This window comes from Andrena cerasifolii, chromosome 3 (assembly GCF_050908995.1).
Source record: "Andrena cerasifolii isolate SP2316 chromosome 3, iyAndCera1_principal, whole genome shotgun sequence".
Classification (NCBI taxonomy): Eukaryota; Metazoa; Arthropoda; class Insecta; order Hymenoptera; family Andrenidae; genus Andrena; species Andrena cerasifolii.
In genome coordinates this window covers 21698436-21724945 of record NC_135120.1, presented here as the reverse complement: position 1 = coordinate 21724945, position 26510 = coordinate 21698436, and the positions used below count along the sequence as shown (strand labels likewise).

The following is a 26510-nucleotide window of genomic DNA, read 5'->3' as shown; positions in this document are numbered from 1 at the left end:
AAGAATCGTAGTTGTCCCGTGACACGACAAATATCGTCTCCCCGCGGTGTTTTATGGGTCATGGGGGCGGCAATTCTACGGTATTTGATTATGTAATAGAAGTTCGGTGAGCCTGGGAAATTATTTGTTCGAAGAGACGATAAAGAAAATCGCCTCGAACGGAATTGAATCCAGAGGCCCGCGGTGACTTCAGCCCAAAATGGAATATCACGCGTAGGAATTCTATTTGGCGGGCTTCCGTTGCTTGGAACTTAGCGGATTGCACAGGAATCGGGGGGGGGGGGGGCAGACTTACGGCGACCGATTTACGCGCGCCAATTCGAACGCTGTCGATGTTCGCTGCAATTGCTATCGTTAAACGTTCTCCGAGTACGCTCGTGGGAAATTTTGGCTGGATCGGACGCGAAATTCATGGTTACGGGTTCAAGGAGAATTATACGAATTCGTTTCATTCAATAACGCTGCTTGGTTGCCTGGTAATTCACCGAGTAACGTTTTCGGTACGTAACGTGTTTTATTGGAGCGATAATATTCTGTGCGCGAATGTGACCGATATGGTAATTATATTTCTTTCGTGGTAAGTGGTCACTTTAAAGTGGAAATGAAACTTATCAATTGCGAGTAAGGAGTACCTTGTCTTTTCCTTGACCTGCGGCCGTTAAGTATGCAATTCTTAAATGCGTAGCAAACATGCAACTCACAATGACACACCGTATATCAGTATCAACGTTTGGGGACCTTTGTTGCATTCTCCCTTTGTTATAATTAGGTAACATAATAGTAACGTACTTCTACTGAACTCTCCTACACGCCACTTTCAAAGAAATGAAGGTAGTTAAAATAACTCTGCTAAATATCGTGAGCAATGCAGTGGAATAGTTACCAATGGCCATGACTTATATGTATCTTTCACTGTCACGTAATGAACATTTTATAATCATATTCATATGGTGCTTGCTATTCGAGAAGACCCTCCCGAACACCCTTCCAAAATTTGGGTGTACTCGCCCTGAAACATCCCTTCAGGAATTCCACAGCAACGTATTTCTGACGACAAAACCAGGTCCATGTCCACATGCGCCCAACGCAAGCCATTCACACGATCATGCCAACGTTCTATCGCAGGCATACAACCCACGACAGTGGATAATCACACGCGTACGATATCACGCGTAGGCTCGAAACACGTCGTACGTAAACACCCGGAACACGCCAATAGTACCACTGTGTAAGTGGACAGGCACGAATATATAATCATCCCCAAACACTTGCGTAACTGTGCGAATCACGGAGTGTAGGCTTGCTAGCCATAGGACAAGGGGTTCACAGGTGGACACCCACGCACACGAATGTGTAATCACTTGCAAACGTACGGTGTCTAAACAGAGTGCACGCGAGTGCGCGCGTCGCGATTGTGCGATTACACAAGTTCGTGCTCCGACGAGCATGGAATCGCGTGTACACATCTTGTTCTCCAAGTAGTCGGTGCATCCTGTCGCCTCGATTTCTCGTCACCCTAATCCGCGCTGTTCACAGCGAGACGAGAACTTTACCACAATTGGGAAACAAAACAGACGAAGCTGATGTAGGTACTTTTCATTCGCTTTAACAAAGTATCTGCAACGATCAACTCACGGTACATAGGGGAGTCTGGGGTTGCTATGTAGAATGATTCTGAGGGCTTCAAAATATATGCGTATTTTGGATCCCTGTCCGTTCGATGTCGATACATGCACAGTGTATTCCTTTTGGTGAACCCTGCTTTAAACGCGCATGAGAAGCGTGTGACCTATTTGAATCCAAGTGCAAGTTACATTTGAGAGTGACGAAGCCAAGGCTGCTCGATCTCCACATTCACGGAACTTAACATCCGTGAGATAATTGTTAACCGAGGGAGTACGTTAGCGAGATAATAATTTTCAGAGTAGACCTTCCCGCGCGCGAGCGGTATAAAGATAATCTACTTAGGAACTACGTTAGCTTCGCCCGCTGCTGCACAATTACTCTCGAAATACAGCATACGTGGCTGGATGAACTACTTGGTCTCGAAGTCGTTGATATACGCCACGCATTTCCTATGCAAAACGACCACTAAGTAATAACGGAGTACACCTAGTGCCATCTTTTCGCTCTCCCTGCTCCATTCAGCTGCGACTCTCCTTCTTAGTTAAAATTTTCATCTTGACGTTTCTATGTCACTTCGCTCTATGTCGATTACTTCACCTTGAGTTTTTGATAACCAGTGTTGCTACTGTATTGCGATCTTTACTTGGTAACGTGGTCTCTGTAGTGTTTTCGATCTGATCTGCCTAATCTGACAGTATCTTCAGTACTATGTATATATATCTTCTCTTCATAGGAATCCTTCATTTTAATAGCTGATATTTTATTCCCCCTTCTATATCAGTCTCGTCCTCAAACTCAGCGGTCGTCTATTAACACCCGTGCCACTAGCACAACACAGAAAATAAAAGGAACAAGCCTCTGTTTGCCATTCTCAGTTACCCCGCCATCGACCAGTTACCCGCAGTTACCCTCTTCCCAAGCTAAGTATGTAAAATGTCAGAAGATAACACCTCGGCGATTGTTTTCCTTCCTTTTGTAATCCCTCTCCCAATATCGCACATCCTCGCCAAGGAAATACCAGCTCAGCCACTCGAGAACACTCGCGATCGTTTACTGCAAATTCCACTCGGTGTCCCGTTAAAATCATTCAACCACCGCCCTGCCGCCGAGGTACAGCTGCGCGTGGCCTCTGATAACGACGCATTACTCGTTAAGCAGCCCGGTGCATTGAGGCCGCGATGTACACACCAGCTCGGCGGTAATTAAAAGCGAAGCCATTCCCGGTATCCGCACTTAACCGGTAAGCCGGCGAGGATCTCTTCGTTACACTAATCATTACTATCCGGCGGGTGAGCGTGAGTTAGAAATAGCCTGGCTGCGGATTAACCGTGGAAATGGAGGCGGTGCGGCGAGCACTGAGGGGGTTGGCGTATATCTTTGAAAGGAAGAATGGGTCGAAGACTGAGGCCGATGCTGGCCAGAGTACTTTCCCTTCGTCAGTTTTTTTTTATGCGCGTCGAAGGGTCAGGGATGAAATGAAACATGCTGATGGTATTGGCTACACGGAAAGGGTGCGACGGGAACGATGTACTTTGCGAAGGAATGCGCTGTTCAGTCCGTTAATCGGCCAAAGGATTTATTTTATACTCTATTTATCGGCTTTCCCCCGAAGAACCTGTTCTGCTTGGGAAGACAAAGGGAGGAGAGTATCGTGGACGAGGTCGGGAATAATGAAAAAGAAGGGAGTAAAAGGATCGAAAGAATGAAACGGGGAAGTTTCTGCGCTGGAAGGTACAAGGGTTTCGCATCGCTGCTTTCGAGCAAGACGAGGATGGTAAAGTATCGCGGTTCCGTGGATACACGGAGGAAGGGGCTGCGCGGCGTTAATTAAGTGCACTCATTTATGAGGTATGGTAACGCTGAATTGTTTTGGGTGAAATGAGTCGTAGAATCTAATGCTGGATCCGGCGCGCAGGCTTTTTCCATTACCGGTGGCCGCGGCTGCGCATAAAAGTTTATGTAACTCGTAAAATTTTCCCGCCATTACGCTCGGTTAATATTAGTAGCGCGCGCGTCGCGCTGTCCTCGCGGACGTAACTGAATCTCGCGTTGCATAAACCCTGCCCATTGTTTTCCTCTTTCTCATAATGAAACCCGAAACAGGCACGGTGGGACCTAATGAGACCTTAGTTCACCCATGCAATCTCCATTCTCAACTGTCGTTAACAAGAAATCGATATAGCAATCGCTACTTAATCGTTCCAAATGGGAAAATGGTGGAGAAGAATGCTCAGTACCATCGTTCCTAATTGCGACTATATATGGTTCCAAATCGATCGTTGGTCTCAGTCACGAAGACCAAGGGAATATAATACAGGTGAAGGAAGTACCCCGAAGCAGAGTTAGCTGACGATTTGTCTACCGGTTCAATTTCAGATTCCAACTTCGATATCAGACCTACCTCCCGCGTCGTTTTTCTAACGAACTGCTCGTATTACCAGGGGCCCGTTAACGAGCTGGCGAAATGGGAACGCACCTTAATCTTGCTCGGTTTCTGATTAAAGGCTATGTTCTTCAGCCCTTAATTCGCTAAAGAGCAACGGGAAGTTGCTGTGCAAGTAGACGGAGACCAAGAGACTCGGCGGAGAATCAGACACAGAAGGGGGAGAAACAGGAGGCAGAGAACAGGTGCGAGTTACCAGGATGGTAGACACCATGCTGTGTCTTGCTTAAACGTATTGATATTCAGTTTAGAAGGAGGAGCGTGGTAATAGGGCTGGTAAATTTTCAATCTTTGCCTGGATAGATTTTATGGCAAAGAATTGAATGCTGCTACCAACATTCTTCGTTAAAATAAGGAAAAAACCTTTCGAGATAATTTATTAATTTATTTAAAACGGAAGCCCTTTGATAAATCAATATACAGCAGTGTATACACTGAGAAATGAAGCACAGATTAGAAAATTACATACATAATACGCAGTATGGTGGCGGAATAAGTCACATAGAGATAAGCACATAAAAGCCAATGTAAAATGAAATAACAGCTAGTTACATATATGATTAATAACTCTAGTTCTATATGTATGAAATGAGCAGTCGAAGAAATCGAACACATTAGATACGGTGTTAACGTTCATACACATCCCCATAAAAAAACTTCGAAAAAGTTAAAAAATTACGCCAAGTACATGAAATCAAATAAATCACAAAAGAATAGAAGATAATAATAATTAGCATATAAAAAAAAAATGTGAAATCAAAATGAGCTGCAAGTACATAAAGATGCTTTCCACCTGCGCTTAAGATGACACGACTACTTGGCGTAACTTTTTTACTTTTTCGAAGTTCTTTTTATGGGGATCTCACTTCTTTTTACAAAGATAATTTGCATAGGGAATGACTTCAGATAATTTTTAATATTCTATTTATTATTATCTTCTATTTTTTGTGATTTATTTGATAATACTCTTTTTCGTCCTCGACTTCTTTATGTATGTACTTGGCGTAATTTTGTACTATTTTGAAGTTTTTTTTATGGAGTCGTTCATGTAGTTGGCGTCGAGACGCTACCGCGTCTCTAGATACGGTTTATCGGATTGTATTTACCCATTAGAGTACGATGATGTTCTGCATATAAGAGTGAACGGTGCCTAAGTTCTTTAGGAGGGATATGTAATCTAAAGAGTTATAGAATTTGAGGGCACTTAATAACGTGATTAATAATCTTATAACTAAATAATAAAGACAATTACAGAGATACCTAACTCGCATTTTCTTTTCAAACGTCTTTCCAGAGCTATATACACTGTACACCCTACTATGCTTGGACATTCAATGAGTTATTCTCTAAGACCTGCGAAGAACTCGATCCCAGATCCGCGATCCTCCTGGCCCACGTTTCATCCACCAACAGCGCACTCGTAAACCGCAAAGATTTACCTGCCTCCACGTCGAATCAGTTTGCCAATCACGCGGGACACGAATGAACACGCAGTGATGGGAATAATATTGTCGCCCCTGCCACTGTGCATCATTTTACCGTGCTTCCTACGACGCCATTAACTTTACGGCGTGCCTGCCGGCATGCAAACGCCCTGACTTCCATTACCAGGGATGGTACGCCGACTATTAAACAGAAATATCTGGCGTCTCTGTGCCCGCCGGTCCCCTGCCCGAACCCTCTTGGAGCCCAGTTTCCGCGGATCCCGCCGGAGGACGGAAAGTCGACGGATAGAGAGGGGCCACGGGATCCCCGAGACGCGTTTACACGCTTGGCAAGCAGTCTGCGAGGAACGTCTGCCCGTCTTACAGACGACGAAAGTCGTTGACGCTTGCATTTTGAGACGGCACACCCACAGACCCTCCAGCCTTCCACCTTTGCCGCCGTATATGCCGAAATGTTGCAGCGCGACGCAGCAGGCAACACGTGCAAAGGCTCGTCTGTCTGGAGCGTGGGATTACGCGCGGAGGGGGTATTTGGAAGAAGAGGTTGCAGGATGAGGCGGGATTTCATTAAGCAGCGCATGGATTATTATTTTCCCGTGCTCTTCGGCGGGCTCGTAGGCGGCAATCCGGAGGAGATTTCGGGATTGCTGTTGAGAATCTTCGAGGCGAGTTCTTCCGTGGATCGTTCTCGTCGATCTCGGCACGCGCCGGGGAGATTCTCAGGGACGACTCAGCTGCGAGAGAGCTTGCACCAGGAGAACCCATGCGCTCTGCCGCTGGAGAAAGTTTTGCCTTCCGATCGATACTCCTCTTCGGCTAAGTACGACTGAACCGATGTTGCGCATAAATTGAACGCGTCACCGCGGAAGACGCGACTTCATATTTACATATTCTTTAAGGCATGCCCGCCCAGCTTTTCCGCTGATGCTGTGTCTTTGCATTTCATTAGACTGCGCCCGGTTCCTCATTTGCCCGTTAGAAAACAGAGGGGACAAAAAGTGCGGCTGGGAAGTAGGTCGACGCTTCTGTAGGTTACCTCGCGGAGACGCGGCATCAAAGACAAAGAGGAATTCCTTGCTTGGGAAGCACGCTTCACCTAAGGCAGCTGCGCATTACGCCACGCTAGTCGCGTTTCGCGCTCTGCGCGCATCGCTCCCCTCATTACTAACGTGCACTCAGAAAGTTCGTGTAATCCCGTTTACTTGCTCAAAATCTTGCTCCAAGATCCCTGCATCCGGATCGACCTTCGCGCGCTACTCCTCCACAGCGAACCTGAAATTTCTGGAAACCACCACCACCACTACGAGACCCCTCCGAATCAGAGAACATTTGCCACTCTCCAACGACACCGCCGCAACCACCAAAATTTTTCAACGCACCTCAGTAATCCCAGCTCCAGGTCCGACTGTCCAACGATTCATTAGACCACGCGGAGGATCCCGAAAATTGCCTGAATCAGGCCGCGCAATCAGGAAATGGGCCAACGTTCCGCTAGAGGCTAGACCCGTTGTAATCACGGCCAGCGGACGCAGTCGTTTCGACGAGTGGATCGGGGCGAGGCAGTCGCCTCCAGGAGGAGATGCAGCCAGGTGCAAGAAAGGCGGCCTGATTATATAGCAAAGGCTTTGAGCGCTGTCGTGGCAGGCGACACCGAAAACACCCTGTCCACATGTAATCACTGCTGCAGCAGAGTGTCGTGTCCCACTTTGGATGGAGCTCGATGCTTTATGCTCCTCGTCTCCAGATCAGTCGCTGGTTCTCTTCTTCCTCTATTCAAGAGGTCCGCAAACCGCCGTTGAGCGCATCAGAGGACGGCTTTAGACTTTCGGCATCCGGTCCCGGCTTGATTAAGCTCCTGGCGAGGTGGCGATGTCGCGAGCAGAACGCTCAGAGGTTGTCATTCCCGTCTCTAAACTCCGGCGAACTCGTTGCTTCTTCGTTCCCTACCTACCCCTCCACCCTCCCTATCTTTCTGATGCTTGTTTCGGTTGGTGCTGGTTTAATCATCGGCGTCGTCGCGGCAATGTCGCGCGTCCACAAACTCCTCAACGCGTGCCCGATTGCTAGGCAAGAACGTCGTCTCCAAGATTCGCCCGATTCAGAGACTACAGACGCTTAGGTTTTTCATTACTGCTAACTAATCGAAGCACCGGTGCCCTGCTAGTTCACCGAAACTTCTGGTTGGCTCCTCTCTTGAAAGTGAGAGCTGTTGCTCTTGAGCAAAGCTCCATGTCCCGAACGTTGCTGATTATAGGCGTTACAGATCTTGGAGGACAGATATTTCAAGTTCGAAATCAAGCTTCTGTGACGTACAGAATTCTCTGGTTGATTGTTTAATTTTCTTGGGCAATCTGTGATTTTAGAAGCACACTAACAAGGGAACACCGTGAACCCGGACTCACCGATTGGAGCGCGACTTTGTGGGTTTTTAGAGTGATTCAAAACAAGAACAACTGTGTGTTTCATTTGGGCCCTATCGCACTTTAAACAGGTGAAAACTAACCTCAAAGTCAAATTGGCACTTCTACTTTTTCGCGTATAACTCTCAAAGTACAACAGGCAGAAAAAAATGTTTCAAACAAAAGTTTAATTGTGCAATAAGCTCTACAAACTTCCATTAACAAAATTTTGAAAAGAGTTAAAATATATATATATATAACTGACGAAGAAAACTGTTTTCAAAATTTTGTTAACGCAAGTTTGTAGCGCTTATTGCACCATTAAACTTTTGTTTGAAACAGTATTTTCTGCCTGTTGTACTTTGAGAGTTATCCGCGAAAAAGTGGAAGTGCCAATTTGACTTTTAGGTTAGTTTTCACCCCCTTAAAGTGCGATAGGGCTCAAATGAAACACACCGTTGTTCTTGCTTTGAGTCACTCTAAAAACCCACAAAGTTGCGTTCCAATCGGTGAGTCCGGGTTCGCGGTGCTCCCTTGTAAGGTAAAGAGGAAGTTTCAATCGAACGAATATCAAGAACACTAAAACTAACTGAGAACGTAGAATAATTCAATCTCATTTACGCGGTATAACTGCCCGGAAACATTGAGCGCATCTTTCCCGAACCGAATGAATGATTGAACGGCGAGCCGGGTTCTTTTACACCCCATGGGAAGGCCACGGTTCTATGAAAGTGAAATCGAACCGCATTCCTAGAACACGGACGCCGTGAAATATTCACGGTACCATCGGTTTTTTACGAATAAGCTTTTGAACGGAAGTAAAAGGAAACGGTACATCAGTCTATACGGCGGCCGGTACAATTTACAGTGCTGAATTATTTAAGTACCAAGACTACCGGTTTCCCAGGGGTATCGACACCCCCTAACCCTCGAAATTCGTGGCCCGTAATGGTACCTGGGAGGCGTAGTTAAAAATTCATCGGGCTGAGCCACCGCGCCGCTTTTTATCTCATCAAATAGTAATGTGCTGGCACTGAACTGCTACAAGATAGAATCGTCCTCCCCACCGACGTGCGCTATATGCTAATAATCCTCCTTGGGAAACTCAGGTTAATGCAAGGGCAATGTCGGAAAATGCTGACACAAAGGCACATAAACGAAGACGCGACAGTTCCGTGCGCTTTACAACCGCGAATGTTTAGAAGTAACTTCGAGGTTACTTCAATCACACCGGTACTGTCCCATCGTGCAGAGGCTTCATTTAAGATGAAAGGATTATATATACCGCTTCGTTCTGCTACACTTCTCCCACCGTATTGTTCTTTAACAGTCGCGCAAATTCCAAGAGACAAGCTTGTGGAAGGGCGAAAATAAAGGCGATTCACGGTAACACGGGATGCCTTTGGGTTTCCCGAATCTGACGAGCTTGCTTATCGTTGCTCGTTACAGCAACGGAGGAAAGTGGATCGACGCGGACCCAGTAACAACCCGGTCTAATTTTCTCCAGATCCGCCGTGATCCTGCTCGAACAATCTCATTCCGGTGAGACTACATTCGCGCGAGCCACGTCGCGATTCCTTTCACCTTGTAACCGAGAGTACTCCCGCAGCTTCAGGGTCGCGTCAGACACCGGTCGTACGCGCGGAATATCCGCGAACGGATCTGAGGCAGACGCGAAAAGTGCCTTTCGCTGTCGATCGCCGTCGTAAGTCACTTTTTCTTAATGGAACCCGTCATCCAGCCCCCCTCGTCCTTCGACGATCGTGCGAGGAAGGCAGGGACAGAAAGGAAGTGCAGCGGGAACAGCGGAAAATGGAGAAACAGAGTGGATACGCGGTTGCACGAGCGTCTGTGTGCGCGCGTCCGCCGAAGGGAGGCGGCAGGATAAGAGAAAAAGTGGGCGACAGGGTGGAAGGAGCGAAAACCCGGGATTCAATCTGCATTCAATATTGATTTCAATCCGATATCGTGAATTTCAATTTTTGTGATTTACTCCTTACGCAACCGACGCGAAACCTATCTGCACTGCGAAAAAGAGCTTTCCGAGAGTCAACCCTCGATGCATATCGATGTCAGCGGCGTCATCGATCATACGTTGATCCGTGAATAACTTTGACAAGAAAGTCGTTAAATCATGGTCATCATGGAGGACAAGAGAGAGAGGACTCGTCACGTAACTGAGCACGGGTGGTTGCTGGAGCGAGAGTAGTAGGAAATTAACACACGAATATATTTCGTATGGGAATATATTTACGTTATGGGAATATATTATTTAGAATATATTTACTTGGGTCGAAGTACCGTTACCAAGCATTTAAGAATGCAATTATATTAATAGGTACAGTGAATGAAATGTATCTAGCCCCTCAACGACCACCTCAGTATCTGGTACGGACCCTAAATTTTCCACTGATCGGCCACCTCCGTATCTCGTACAGACCTTAAAGCCGTATTTCCTATTGGGAAGTACTGTGAGAGCGCCATCTACTAAAGTAAGCTCTGTAATCGGGTGAATCGCGTTACAGGCCTGGTGTCACACAAGCATTGAAACAGTGCAATAATGTTTTTGTCATTAAATAGTCTGTTGAATTTTACAAAATCGATCATCAATCAGTCGAAATTCCCAATACTGCCAATTACTTGTGACAGCTAACCCCATTAGACTGCTTTAATTTTCGCCACCAGATTGCGTAGCGGAAATAAGAAAATGCCAATACCGCCGGGGAAGACAGTGGAGGTTTTCGTTCCGAGGGCCCGGGCCTCACGGTCAGTTTTTCGTTTCAGGGGTCACTTGCGTCTGACTAATCACGGCCTATACTACTGAATCTCTACGTTCTTCAACAGCGTCTGCTCCATAAAGAAAACTAAAAGCGTTGGCGGCTTACTCCACGTTTGTAATTGGGATTTTCACCTTCCATATCCACCATAGATCTTCAAGGGTCTAAGTTCCAGGGGTGTGCAACGCGAGGGATGAGGAAATCTTTCGAGAGATCAGTATCAATTACAGGAAGTCAATGAGGTAGAAGAAATTCCTAACGACCAAAGTTCCGGGACATTAGAGTTCGCGAGGGTTGGCGACCTCGGAAGATAACAAATTATCGACCAGGTCCCGCGAATGACGAACTACTTTGCGCAATATATCTCGATCAATTACTCGGAACCGTGTTCTCGATGAATTCGAGCAGTGACGTGGATTCTAACGATGAAAGAGAATCATGATAGAGAGCATTTCTGTCACTTGAAATATAAGCGCTGGAAGCGGTCCCTTATTAAGTACAATTTGAGGCGACGAAGAAGCGCGACGTTCTAAGTAAGACTTATCGAGCTGAGGCTAGAATTTTCTTCCAAAGGCACTGGCCGAAAATGAAGGAAAGGTTTGCTTCTCGCTGCTCGTCGACGACAATGCCCACGGCCCAGGTAGGAAATACGAAGGTCGAGTAAAACGGTAGCCGCGGGACAATAAATTTAGCGCGAAGCCCAATCCTCACCGTGAATGGTCGCGAGACAATTACGGATTACCACGGCTCGGCTGGCGCTCAAGCACGCTGTCGTGTGCACCATTTTTTCCCCCCGCTTCGCGGCTTAATACCAGTCTGGGAGCGAGGCATTTTGCGCGACGACAGCCACGACGACGGCAAGGGTGCCGTCGACGCAACGGCTGTATGGCTATTTGAACACTTTCGCCGTAAATTCGCGCGAGAGGGTACTCGAGGCTCGTTCGCGCCGCGATCCTTCTCCCTTTCGCATTCTCATTTCGCTCCCCCGACCTCTTTGCCTCCTCGCGCCCCGCTGTTTGTACGCGCTGCGTGTCGCGCCTTTCGGCCGATTCGAGGCTCGTTAGCGCGGCTCAAGTACCAAGAGTGTTTCCAGTCGACCTTCGAAAACGCAGGCGGCCCGCGAGGAGAAGCAGGATGGAACTAGTCGGGGGAACGGGCTTGGGGAAGGAGGAAAGGAGAGGGCGGTGAGGACGGCGAGGTGAAGGAGGAACAAAGCGACGATAAACAAGAGTCACGGTGGTAATTAAAAAGTTAAGCTGCTAAGTAGCGATAGAATCGCGGAGGCGGCGCGAAACGAAGAGCAAACACAGACAGGGGAAGGGGACGGACTCGAGTGAAACAAGCCGGAGAATGGAAAGAGCAACTTGGACCTGGAACTCCGTAGACGCGCGGGATGATGCTCGAGGGCCCAGACAGAGACAGACACGGTTGACAGTTACTTCTTCGGATAATAGAACCGTTTTGTAGGCTCCAATTACCGCCATCGTTAAGCACCATCTAGCACGAGCTCCCTAGTCTGTGCTAGCAAGGATTCTCTGTTTACAATTTCGCTGTTTACTCGGCCGGGGATGGAGGATTCTACCGCAGCCTCGGTGGTCCTCACGGAAAGGATAACGTTCAATAGTCCCTGGTGATGTCTGGATTCTCTGTGTACCTACTGTATAAACTTTACTAGACCTTGTTTGAGAACGAGTGTGTTATCGGAGATTTAAATTCAGAGAAAAAGGATCGAGGAAGATCAATCAGCCAATGCGTGCGTCTTATAATTGTAACGCAGTTTTGGACCAGTACAGTAATATGTCAAAGCAGAAGAGATTTTATGAACAAATTGGATATTAAGACGAAGTTTGCACGTAGATCAGAAACCGATCCGACTGTAGCCATCCGCGACACTTTAATCGCGCTGTGCGTAGACTTACAAGTAATCTTATAATGGTCTTTTCCCAAACCTCCCTTCCTTCCCTTTTACTTTCCACGTGTTTGAACAGGCGACGGCGGCCTTCCCGCGAACTTGCAAATAAATGGATTACGGATGCTGCACGAGTGCTCTAAGAGTCGGCGGTAACGCTGTTTTAAATCCCTTCCACGGATAATCACGCCGCAGCTGGAAGCAACGGGCTGTACACCGAAAGAGAAAAGACAAACAAAATTCGGCTGGAAGTCGCGATGAAAAATTCTCACGGTTCCTTTCGCGGAATCCTTTCCAGCCCCTCGACCCCTACGTTTCCCCAGCGAACTTGTTTACAGTTCCTATTTCCTCGATTTTCCGTATCCACGTCGCGCGATTCTCGCGGTTTCGCCGAAATGAATTCGTTCCTAGGGAGGCGGGGATCTTGCCAGCCGACTTTTCTACCTCTTCGCAGTTATAAATCGAAGGGAAATTTCCGCGTATTGCTCTCGGTTCCCAGCGTTCATTACATCTTCGCTGCCCCTTACTTTGAACGCTGCGTCGCCGTCGGCAAAAAATGGAAGAGAAACAAAGAAACCCGCGGGGGTTGGTTTGATCGCGAGGGGTTCATCTTCTCGCCTGCGACGAGAGATCAGGGTTCCCCAAAGTTTCTCTAGGCTGGCGTTGCGCAGCAGCGAATCGTTTGCACCGAAAGGAGCGATACGAACAGGGAAAGAGAAGAGCGTCGCAGAAACAGGCCGCGAAAGTGCACGGAGGTGGACAAAGGTGAAGGACGATGTTAGGTCTTTAGGGACATCTAGAAATTCAACGGATATGTTCAGGTGTTCTGTTTCTCTTGACTTATCTTGTACATCTGTTTGACTATTGTTACAGTTTATTTTGTTATCTTCTGTTGGATCTGGAACCCATGAATTCCATTGGGAATATGTATGTGTATACCGCGGTTACGTTTTCCTTCTGAGCTTCCGGTTGCGCTACCGGAACGACTCTTATAAATACCTGGTTATTATAATTATATAACAATAATACTCCTGCTAGGGTAAAGAGTACAATGGTTGACCACTTAAATAAGAGTGTCACATAAATATCGAATTATAAATGTGAATTTAGTAAATTTGAAATGGAAATGAATATAAATAAGTACGAAAACCCCTAATAATCTAAAAATAAATAGAGTTTATAAAAAAAAATCAAGAATGTATAAAATATACACAAAATTTGTTGACTACGAAGAAATATAGTTATTGGCATGGTCATGACAGTAGTTGTCCGATCGGTTCGACAGTGATTGGCCGCTATTTGACACATAATATAAGCTAAAAGGAAATGTTATATGATTTGATAGAAATGGGATTATAATTATTCAATAAAAATGGATATATCTTATGTATGTATGTGTTTGTTAAACACATACATACATATATTTATTCTTATACATCTTATACTTTATCAGTTATTATTTCTGACAAGGTATACGTTCATTAAAAAAAGCATGACATTGATATTTCTTTATATTTTTTAATTTCCCGAAATAGGGCCAATCACTGTCAGGTGGCCAACCACTGTACTCTTTACCCGTATATCCACTCATTTTCGAACGAATCGTTCCTTTCGTTCCCCTGAGGCTTTTAATGTGGCTTCATAGAAGCAAACAATTTCCCACCCCCACCCTCCCATAATTTTAAGACTGCGGGGTCTTAATAGAACCCTGGGGAGCAGAGTGTAACGTCATAAATTCACGATCAAAATGCGGGGGCGGCAGCTTTTTACGAATTCCTCGCCCGGCGTATTCAAGAGACAAGATTGTCACCGCCGCCGACGAAAAGCCTCTGCTCTCGAACCTGGCGGCTGCCGGGCGCAGAAGAGCCTCATCAAACTGAAATTTCGCCGGGGTCTTATCCCAAATTCATCGCCGCAATAAACCCCGCGTTACAGCTTGTACACGACTAGCGCCTACCACCCCTGGGCGGAGGGTAGCGGGAGCAGGCGAGGCGAGAAAAGGGGAAAGGAGAGAGGCAAGAAGAAGAGGGTGGATGCTAGGGATAGAAATTCCGAAGGCAAAGCAGGCGTCTCGAAGTTATACAGAGTGGCCCCGGCGAGAGATGTATATTTAATGCCATCATTCTAGAAAGCAACAGACCCGCCCGTTTATATTTCAGTGCTTGGCAGAATTGTTTGCTACTTCTTCTTCGCCGTCAGCCCTCTCGATACTTCGCTCGTTCCTCCTGTACATGCTCCAACGTAAAAAAATTCTGACACGCCAAGTGTACGTTCAACTGACGACGCAAACGGTCCCCTTTCAGCCCCTCTGTGGCGGTAAACATTTTCAGTCGGAGTGTTTCGAAAGACTTTGATTGGAGACCAGCTTCCTGTACCGTTTCTCTTTCCGGGCTCATCCTCCCGCACGATGAAAAATATGGAGCATCACGGATCCAAGGTTGCCGAGTAGTTCTCTTAATTTTGTGCCGAGATAACGCTCGGTCCCACATCGTGATAAGGCCAGGGATGAAATAAAAGACCTCCAACTGGAGGAGTTTTTAATCATCCTCCGTATTCCCAAGCCGTAGCTCTTTTTGAACGTCATTTCTGGGTCACCGCGGAACGCGAGCCAGGAAAAGCATTATTTCTTCTAATTACCGCTGCGGTTTATGATCTTGTACGATTGAGCTGCTGTCGTCGTTATGTCAAGCTTTTTACACGCCTCTTTCCTCGAATGCACGTATCTCTCATTAGCTCGTTATTACAGCCCTTCGTTGGCATAAAACGCGCATAGATATCCGCGGACAAGATCACAGTAATTCGCAGAGTCGACTACCTACAGTAAGCGCTCATAGCCGCAGCATCAGCAAACTGAAAGCAGGCGCGGTACTATCTCATCCGCGGCTTTACAGCCGTGTAAATCCCGCGGAGGGATTCTTAATACTTTACCGCCATCATGTAAACATAAAACCGCCCACGCGTCCAATCTCCCGGAGTTGCAGTCGTCGGTGCAAGCTCCAGGCTGATGCGATGCGGTTACTCGAAGGCGCGGAGCTCGCGTATCCAGCCAGTATCGTGGATCTTGATCTCGTTCCCGGATTGGACGTTGTTTTATTGGGCGTACCGGTGTTTTATAGATTCCGATTTTCTCCCGACTCGGCTGAAACCACTTGAGCCTCGACCCTTTCACCCTTTCCCCCGCGGAGCCCTTCCATCAGACTCGCAGTGGCCGAGCAACCAGAGAGCCGGGCTTCGTTTTCGTATCAACGACGAACGACTTTCTTCATCAGACGATCTGGATCGATGCAAACCGATCGCTCTTCTTTATCGTCAGCTCGGAATCCTACCTCACTTTTTGCCACCCTCCCCCCGCCGCCTTTGCCTTCGAAAGAGCAACGTCGAATAAGGGTTGCAGAGACGGGTCCCGCTGATTTTATCGCCCGATGCATGTCCCTGCAGTCGATGATAAGAGATACAGAGGCTTCGGGCTTCTGGGTCACGACGCTCGCCCGTATCAATACATGAACCCTATCGATGCGGTACGTTTCGAAGGGCAACATGGAATTGAGTTCGATTCTGGTGCCAGCGAGGTTTCATTCTTTTGGCTGGGTATTGTTCGGGTACCTTAGGATTTTCGATATGTAACCACAGACTTTCCTTTCATTCAGCGATGAAGACACCTGGGTAATTCGTGGTTTAGACCCGAACAGTCGAATTTTCTTTCGAATACTTGGACGTTCGAGGGTCACAAATATAGAAGAAAGTACCTAATTTTTTTCAGAGTTTCAAAATAATACCAAGATTTGACCTATGAAACTCAAGCGAAGCGAAGGAATAGAGGCACACTTCTAACCGATCTAAACCCACTACTCTTACTCTGTACTCATTGCACCAATCCGTGCATCGATCCTCCCATCGACGTCCGTCGTCCCCTCGATATTACACTTACAGTCGCAACAATTCTCGGCGCTCTAATTCGATCTGTAATTCACGAAGTTAGAGTTTTCTCGCAGGAAAGCCTCCCCTGCCAGCGGATGTAGGGGAGAGCGGGGATAAACGTAACAGTTTTTACATTTGGCCTAGCTGCCAATTACCTCTTACAGATATAAAAACGAAAATTATGCCTTAAGATAGTGTGTTTCTTGGTCTATCATTTGACCAAAAATTCAGCCTTCCGTGATAAGTAGTCAAAGAGTTGACTGTCATTGTTACTTTTGTCCCCAGTCATGTTTTTCAGTATAGAACTCTTATGACGTACAAACTATACAAGACTTATTGAAATCAAATACAGGAACTTACAAAGACATTATCTAACAAGGGATGATCCCGAACCCGGAAATTAAAAAAATTCTTAAACTTTGTGAATATGTAAGGAATTTCATCCTCATTACAACGCAATTTTTCTTTGCTGCCCAAATTCACTCGAAAGGGGTGAAATTAACCCACGAAAATTCGGCTATTTTCCGATTTTGTGTTATAACTCGCAAAATGTAAGAGATGGAATAAAAGTTTCTTTTAATTAGATCTATCATTTGGTAAACAAATTATTTTACAGAAAACATTATTAATATTTTTGTTTATAACTTTTTCTAATTGTTTAAACAATTGATGAAACTTTTACCATTTGATAGATATAATTAAAAGAAGTAACTTTTGTCTTGAAATTTCTTTTCTATCTCTTACAGAGTGCGAGTTATAACAAAAAATCGGAAAATAACCGGATTTTCAGGGATCAATTACACCCCCTTACAGTGAATTTGGGCAGCAAATAAAAATTGCGTTGTAATCAGGGAGAAATTCCCTACATATTCACGACGTTTCAGAATTTTTTGAATTTCCGGGTTCGAGATGTTCCCTTGTAAGAACGCTCTAACGAATAATTGGATTAATGTCTACAGTTTCACTATGAATATTATAAAAAAAAAACCAACAGATGAGAGACACTGACCTGAATGATCGAAATAACAAAATCAGCTTGCCCACATACGAATCGTCGTATTGCTCAGCGTAAATCCGTGAAGCAAAAAAAAAACACAAACACGCGTAACTATGTAAAGCAAACGTTTTGGAAACTTTTGTGGAAGGCGGGAGAAGGCGTGTTAGTTTCATGACGCCGTTACGTTTGTCCCCGCTCTCCCTTATGATTTGTGCCACGTGTTTTTGCCAGTGTGGCGCCAAAGCTTTTGCAACATGCACGAAGGACCCTCGTGGCCGTCTATTCAAGCCACGTACTATAACTCGCGTGGAACGCACGTGGGGTGCGGGGGTGTCCTCCCCCAGGGCGGACGTACGGGCTCGAAACTTTTCTTCCCCTTATGAAATTGTAACGTAGACACGGATTAGCATGGGGCCATTGTCTCTCTGCCGCGAGGGAGAAATGCACACCGTTGCGTGACGGGTCGCAGGACACCGCGATGCTATCGAATCGATACGCGGCGCGAGATGGATGGAACGGGGCCGCGTTTCCCTGAGTCCGTTCTCGCCCCCGGCTTCGATTTAAGTCGGCGAAATTAATGGAACCGTCCACCGTTCCCTTCTACTCACGTCCACGGCCACGTTCCGAACCTTTCATTATGGAAATAGTCAATGACGAGAGTCTATCCCGACGTTGAAGCAATTTAGCGTACGTGGTCCTGGCAGATCGGACTTGATTAAGTGTCTTTTCAATTACTATAATGCTACTAGAATCTTATAACACTAATGATACTTATGACAAATTGTAGTAAATATAATCATTAATCACTGACGTTGCATCGTAACTCTAGGTACTGCGTCGTTGATCACATGGTAATGCAAAGTAACTGCTTTTAAGTCGAGCCTACTTCACGTTGTTCATCCCGGAAAAACATCCCCAAAGTGGGCCACGCTCTCCAATGAATCGTTGAGAGTCGTGTTCCAGAAACAAGCTCCATAAGGATCACTTAACTTTGTTTTTAATCAGTCCGATTGCTATTCCCGTACTCCTATCGTGAGAGCAGCTTTCCACGAGTGACGAGGGTTCGCGGTCCCTTTGAATTTTCGCGTGTTAAGCGTAGGTTATTGCGATCCACGCGACAAAGTGTCTCCCAGCGTATCGTTTCACAGCCGACCGGAAGACGCTACCCCTTTGCGGCCCGGTTTCACGTGGCCAATCACTATGCATTTATGTAAAACGCGAAATTGCATCGTGCTGCACCGGGCCCGCCTTCTTACGTTTCCCTGTCCGCGTTTTTTGCTTCGCAGTTCAACGCCACGTAACAGCCCCCCCCCCCTCCACTCGTGCTGTGGAACACCCCTGGGGGTTTGTCAGGGGGATGGACGGTTCTGCGGGCTGGCTGAGCCTGCGCTAACGTTTTACGGCTACGTTGCCACGCCACCACCGCGAGTAAAATCGAAATCCCATTCCCGTTAATTCTCCATGGAATCGAACTCTGCGGTGGCAGCGCACCGGCGACTCGCAATGGGATTTCGTTGTAACTGCACCAGGCCGGCCAACTTTCCCGAATTTTTCATGGTCTCGGCCACTAGCGAAGGGGTGACCCGGCTCCCTCATTCCCGTGTTACTTTCTCGCGGCAAGTATGTAAAACTTTCGAACGCGGTGGAGCGAAAGGAACACTTCTTCCCGTTCTTCTACGGATTACAACTCCCACAAAACGACACCAGGGACACGGGGCGCAGCTGGTCAAAACACTCTCCAAGCACCGTTTGCATTTATTAATGGAGAAATTGAAATCGAATTGGTAATTGCGGGAATATATTAATTACAGTATCGTTCTCTGGCGAAAGGATTTCAGCGACGCTGGTTCTGCTTGCGCCTTTGTTGGCGAGGAACAGTTAAATTCAGCTTGAGACTGTTGCGCAGATGTTTGCGACGTGAAACGAGGATTTTAATCCCATCGTCTTTTACCGGTGTTAATAAATGCGGATGAAGTTCCGGACACGGGCTTTACCCACTGAGCGATGCAGCATTCGACTGTTCTGATACACAAATGCTATTCTACTGGAAAGCTGGAATGCTGAACGCCAAAAAAAAACTGCTATTCCATTGTGAAACGAACCTACCTCAATTCGAGCAGTCACGTCTCCCTATTAGTTGAAAGTGGCCGCGTATAATATTCCTCACTTGCTGAATAATGGACTGCGCAAACTTCGCGACAGTCAGCACGTGAGAAACGGGATACGCAATTTTTTTACACGTTTCAATCTACCGTTCACAGGCCGGGCGTACGATGATAATGAAAGAAAAAAAGGCCCCGCCTGGAAACTCGATCCATTTTGCCAGGGAACAGCGGAAAGAACGAAACTCGAGCGTTACCCTTTATCCAGCAGCGGCCTGTCCAGTGATCGCGTTATTCTCCACTTTTAAATTATTTTTCGTGTAGTCACAATCGTCACATCTGGCCGTAGTGGTAGCGAACGGCGTTGGCTCCATCTCCACCTCACCCCTTTACTCACCACCCTCCCTTTCTCACCCTTTCTCTCTCTCTCTCACTCCCTCTATTTTTTTCCCTCTATTTGGGGTGGTTTTCGGTTTCGCGACAGGTGGCACGACGGCCAACGATACGCTGGCCCGAATAATTGCATTTTCGAATTGTCGTTTCCTACCCTATGGTGGAGCGTCGTTTCACCGTTCTTTGTGCCCCGACCATAGAGCCAGTATCGGAGCAGGACTTTTTTTTCTTCAACGTCGAAACTTCTCCCCCGGGGAATCCGGATGGAATTCAATGGCCGATTTCAATGGACCGTAGAAGGTAAAGATACGTGAAAAGCTACTCCTCGATGTACGTCTGATACCTCGAAAATTGTTTCCCCCTTGCTCTCTCGCCTCTTTTTGCCTACTTTGTCGTTCCTCCATTCGTTACACGGAGCCTCCCTCTGTTCGACGGACTATCGACGCGTTCCACTTTACTCTTTTTAGTGTTTCCAATGTGTTCCCCGTTAGCTAGCGTGTGCCGTCCAGCCTCAAGTGCCCCACGCGCCTTTTCATTTTATTAGCCGCACAATCCACTAGAAATTTAACTATCCACGCGCGAGCGCGCGCTCGTTATAGCCGGTTGTCATCAATAACTAAGGGCTGTTCTTTTATTCGACGTACACAAATACTCTCTCCCCCCCCCCGAACATTTTATGCGAACTCCGCCGGCATTCCGGTTGTACTTGCTAGCACGAGCGATATTCCGCGAGATAACTTTTTTTTTGGCTAGTTTTTTATTTTCAATCATCGTTCAATCATACGCGATTGTGAAAAACAAATTGCGGGTTTGTGAGTGAGCGGAGTGTCAAAAAGAATGACGCATTCATTCTTTCGGGAAGCAATAATGTCAAGATGATTAATCTGTTCGAGCGACATTTACTAAGCTCACAAGGTCCAACTTCTGACATTCACCTGTGTCATCACCGCGACGGGGTGGAGAACAGCAATTTCTTCAAAGTCCAAATCGAAAGTCAGGCTCGTTGGCCGTCCGAGATAACCCATTATCGAGCCCGACCGGCTCCTGGACAAAGGGGGGTGGCAGGAACGAAGTCGTGGGGAAGGGGCGATGGAATGAAGGTTAATAGCAAATTCGATCGAGGCGTTTCGAGTAACGGGCAAAAGAAGACAAAAGGAGGGGCTGGCGACGCTACGGAGATCGGATTTCGGTCTTCGTGAAAACCATTGCGGAGAGGCCAAACGGAAGTGGCGCCCGACCAGCCCGTCTCGAGCCTCTCGGCCGCTGGAGAGGGTTAAAAAGCAATTTTCCTTCCCCGACAGTCCCAACAGTCCGACTGCAGGTGACCACCACGCTAACGTCGCCGTCGCTGACCAATGTCGGCCTCGACAAAGCAATTCCGATTCAATCTGAACGAACGTAACGGTATACGTCGAATACGAAAGCCGTTGCACCACGCTTTGCGTCGTTGAATGGGAAGCGCACCTGTGCGTGTGAAAAATTTAACAAGATGCAGCTCTGGGTAGCGCCAGACGAGAAGAAAATGCGGGAATTGCGATTATTGCAGCGGTAGAACTAATCATCAAGGTGTACGATTTATCTGAACTCTCTAACTTCATATGTAACACGCAATCTATGGACAGACTGTTAAACGATCCAAGACTATTTCTCTTGTAAAGTCCTGTATACAAAACATACAAAGCGCTGAATGAAAGTAATAAAAGAAATAGAAGTAATTTGAACCCACAAAAAACTTCGAAAAAGTAAAAAAATTATGCCAAGTACATGAAATCAAATAAATCACAAAAGAATAGAAGATAATAATAATTAGCATATGAAAAAAGATGTGAAATCAAAATGAGCTGCAAGTATATAAAGATGCTTTTCATCTGCGCTTAAGATGACACAACTACTTGGCGTAATTTTTTTACTTTTTCGAAGTTTTTTTATGGGGATCTCACTTCTTTTTGCAAAGATAATTTGCATAGGGAATGATTTCAGAAGATTATTATTATTACAACTTACAAATTATCACGGGACAGAATTAAGGACAAATCCAGTCACAGCATCATTTTACGCTTCGATTATCTATATATACATAAAACCCTCAGTTTAGTTACAAATAAAAAACAGTTTGATGATATTCAAATATGTCGCAATTCAAATTTCGGCAATTTACCTTGTGTTTGACACCGCATTTTGGTTGCAATTCAATGGTACAACGATACATATTTGTAAAAACACGTTTATAAAATGCCTTTAAATTTAGAAAATATTGCAGGCGTGATGAGATATTAATGAAATAAGTTTCAGGTTAGGTTGGAATAGCTGTGCGAAGAGTAAATAATAGATTACTGAACACACGATTATTCTGCGCACCCCAGATTGACAGACTTACGAATTCATTTAATTCATTCTCCCTGGGCCCCTAAAAAGTGCACGCCAGGAAAGAAACCAACGGCGAGAGCGACAAAGACTGGTATCCCCATTCTATCTTCAAATTAGAACGTGCGCCTTCAAACGCCAAAATTCCCTTTCGTCCCAGGGAACGGTGAAAAGCAGCGTGTAAAAAGACTCAGGGAAATGTCACGGGATTTCAGTGGGCGCGCCGGTCCATTTCCACCGGCGTGCATTAACCTCGACGGTCGATTGTTCGATACGATGGCGCAGAGGCTGTATCTAGCCGCTGTATCCGTGGGGAGTAGTGAAAGAAAAGCCGTGTGAACGAGTGCGTGGAAAAATCATGGCACGCACCCGTTCCCCTCCACAATGGATCGCTTAGCGGGCAGGGTCGTCAGCTGTCGCGATGATGTAGGCGACGCTTCGGCCGGCGTGATTGACAGTTTTATGGGGAACAACGAAGAACGTTTACGGATTTACGGGGAAAGCAGAGCGCCGCGGGTTTCGCTGTCGAACGAAGCTGGGGAGTATTGGTGGTCAAGCGGTACGCGACGTTTGATGCTAATCGAAGCGTGATGCTGCGACAGAAGGCGCTTGCGGAGCATTGCCACTGCTCGCTCGTTTCCTCGGGCCGGGGATCACGGAAGTTACATTTCAGCTGGCGAAATGGCACGCAAAGATTAGGGGAAAAAGTGCTAAGATTTTGGATGAAGATTTGAGGCCCTTCCGTGCGATACACAGTTTGTAGATTGCATTAGGTTGGTGCATATGAAATTGCCGTTTCGCGTGGAGAAGTTGGGGTGAAAGTATTTGTAACTTTTTAACTATTTCATTTGCTTGGTTTTCTTTAGCTTCTGTCACATTCCTCCAGTCATCAGACACCGTTAGCAATTGTTAGTATCTCCGCGAAGGAACTTTTACGCTATCGGCGAGCCGCAATTTCATACGCACCAATCCAATATGTACTATAGTTTCTCAAGTTTGCTTGTATGTACATAGTGGATATATTCTGAGTGCCAATCGTGGGAGATACAGAACTGTCTCGTGTGAGAATGTTACGATGTCAAGTTCTTCGAGAAGGAAAGCACAACTTCCTCAAGAGCTAGATTAAATGGCAGGTTTAATTAAAGGTACATCATGAAGGGACTCTCACCTCGCAGTTGGAGTGACTGATGTTGCTCAGATTCAGCCTGAACACCTTGTCCCTGTAACAGAAAGAGAAGAGCGTCACGCGTTAGTGAAACAATTCGCATTAAACGCGGCGATAGCCGAAAGCCCGGGATGTAAATTTTCATTCCGTACGTTCTACGAGATACATTACTCCGGCTGACTCGACCCTGCCTTATCTACCCCACGGTTATATATGGTTGTGCACGGGAACGTGGCACTTTGCTTACGGCGTTCTGGCCAGAGAACCGCTCGCGAACGCCACGGAATTTCTATGAGCATCGAAGGGGAAGCGAACCTTTATCCCATCCCACCCCATACAGCCGTTCCTGACAGCACGCTCTCTTTCTTCGCGATAGCCGAACTTTCTCCGTTTTCCGTTCTGCCATTTGCTTTCATTAAGATCTGCTTTGAGGCGTGATCTCTCGGTCGCTTCTCGAACATTTCGCGAAAATAGAAATACGCAACAACGTATCCCAGCAAGCACGCTGGGACGAGTGCACCCTGCAAATATATTCCCACGAGATCTTTAATATAATGAATTAATTCGTACGTACGTTCCGTTCATTTTAGGAGCACGTTCCAGAACTATTTTTCGCGAATAATGGGAATCTGGGACGATCGAACTCTGAGCAAGTGGAATGACTGGTACTTCGAAATGTCTTATTTTCCTGCACCTTTCTGGGGTTCTTTGCTGCGGATTCCACGAATTTTCGAGCCGGGGAAGCTCCACACAACCGACCCAGAAACTGAAGAGCGGAAAAAGCTCATTGTCAGATTTTCCGGAGCTCCGGCTGCATTTTCCACGTGTACACGAGCGTGCACCATTCCAGTGTTCCGGATCGCCCGGCAGATCCCGCCAGCGTTCCACTAATTGGCAAGAAGCCCGAGTAACGTTTCAGAGAGGAAGATGATAGTGATTTCTGGATGGTCTTTCCACGTCTCTATTCGCCAGTAGAAAACAAACCCGCGGGATCGGGGGAGGCGCGCGGAGAATGGCGCACGCAACGCCAGTCAGGGGTGGCTCGTAAATCGAATTCACCCAGTTTTCAAGCGTCTCGCAACATTAGCGCCGCCGCGGCGCATAACTTTATTCCAATAACCATTCATCATTGTGCCTTCAATAGGAGTAAGCAGCCGGGCGGAATGCGGGTGGCGGGAGGTGTTAAGAGAAGGAATGAAAAACAGAAGAGAAGCGGGAAAGGGAAAGAAGGGGGAGGGGCTGGCAGACCCAGTTCCTTCACCCTTCGTGCTTTCCTTCCTCATTCATCCTGTGCACGCCGCCGTGAAAAAGTAAATAGCGACGTGGAAAAAGAAATCCGTACTTCGGAATCCAGCCGCGTCGGCTTCTCGCTCGGGAGAACTTTTCGGGGGCTGAACAGGTGGATGGGAGGGTGTCTGAGGACCTGTGTACGTGTAAGCTCGCCGTTTCGAGGCACAGCGGGAAAGAAGAAATTTTGTACGAAAGCAATTTGCAGAGGGCTGATCGATGGCGGCAGGGATCGCGAGCGTAAAGTCATCGTGTTTTCGATTTAAAAATAAAACGCCCAGTCAGCTTCGAAATGCTTGAACGAGGGGTGTGATCTCTTCGCAGGGTTCACAGGGAACTTTCAGCTTTCCCCTTTCAACTCTCTCTTTCAATCTTTAATTGCTACTGATGGTAGTAACTGGCGTTGCTGGTGTTTCACAACTCGTCTCAGTGCCAGGGAAAGGGTAATAGAACGTCAGAGGTAGTGATCTATTGCGGCATAGAAGATCGTCTTTATCTTTTGGGAACTTTTAATAAACCCGCAATTCCCGTTTCTGTGGCATAAATTATTAATATCAGGAGTCTGACACGATGAGAGTGAATATGGTATGTCCAGAGTCCAGACCTTGCGCGCTAAATGATTGAGATGTACTACTTAGAATCTGAATAAATCCATGAAAATTAATGTCACGTGTACAGACCTCCATTTTTATATTCCAAAATAACTGAATAGTAAAGAAACACATTCGACTGCTCGACGATTTTAGAAACACGACCACTGAGCCACGTAGAGATACAGAAAAATTAAAATAAACAATTCAGAGGCATGGGGGCTAGACGTCAGGCACCGGTTTCAGTGGAGTTGAAAAGCCAGCCGACAAAATCCAAAAAACGTCGCTGTCTGACTTGGCGGTTGCACGTGACAGACAGCACCGACCCGCGATGCATTATACAGAGCGTCGAGATCCACCCCCATTTTGCCCCTTCAATTTTAGATGGCGGAACGCACGACAGAGGCCAGAAAAAGAGGCACCGCGACGCCGTAGCTATTTACACCAGCGCCTCTGGCGAGATAATGTATTCGCGGCGCGGTTTAACATAACGGAAATGATTTTAATAATTCCTGCTATGAATCGTCGAAGGGAATACGATTAAGGAGGAACACCACTGTGACGGCCGAAAAGTAAGCCATTTTTAAGAATTATTTTTCAGGAATAATATATAGTTTTCATAGAAAATTTTTATTACCTATCCTTAGTGCGCTGTCTTAAGACGCTATACAAAAAAAAACAATTAGGAAAACATCCATAAATTTTAATATATTAATTAATCATCTAGAAACCCCACGCGAGCTGGTCGAAGGTGTAACTATGGAACAGCAGGTCCGAAATCAAATTTAATTTTTTTTATATAAACTACATGAGTGTAGTTTCCGTTGTACGTATCGATTTCTTAAACAAATTATTTTTGTAAAAATGGTGCGCTTTAGAAGAAAAGTTTCGAAAATCCGCAGATAAGATGGACAGTTTTTCGAGCGTATTTAAAAAAATTTGTTTTCAATCAAAGAATCCGCACGTACAACGGAAACTACACTCATATAGTTTATAACAAAAAAATGAAATTTGATTTCGGACCTGCTGTTCCATAGTTACACCTTCGACCAGCTCGTGTGGGAGGGTCTAGAAGATTAATTAATATATCAAAAT

General features: G+C 46.3%; 1 protein-coding gene across 4 annotated transcripts in view; it reads right to left on the bottom strand.

The window, feature by feature from the left end:
- The window catches only part of Sema2a (Semaphorin 2a), a 475650-nt gene that overhangs the window by 22083 nt on the left and 427057 nt on the right, over positions 1-26510 (bottom strand). For all 4 annotated transcript variants that reach the window (XM_076808047.1, XM_076808049.1, XM_076808048.1 and 1 more), the window contains one exon: positions 23542-23593. In XM_076808047.1, coding sequence (XP_076664162.1) covers positions 23542-23593 — 52 coding nt within the window. The remainder of the gene's footprint in view (positions 1-23541; positions 23594-26510) is intronic.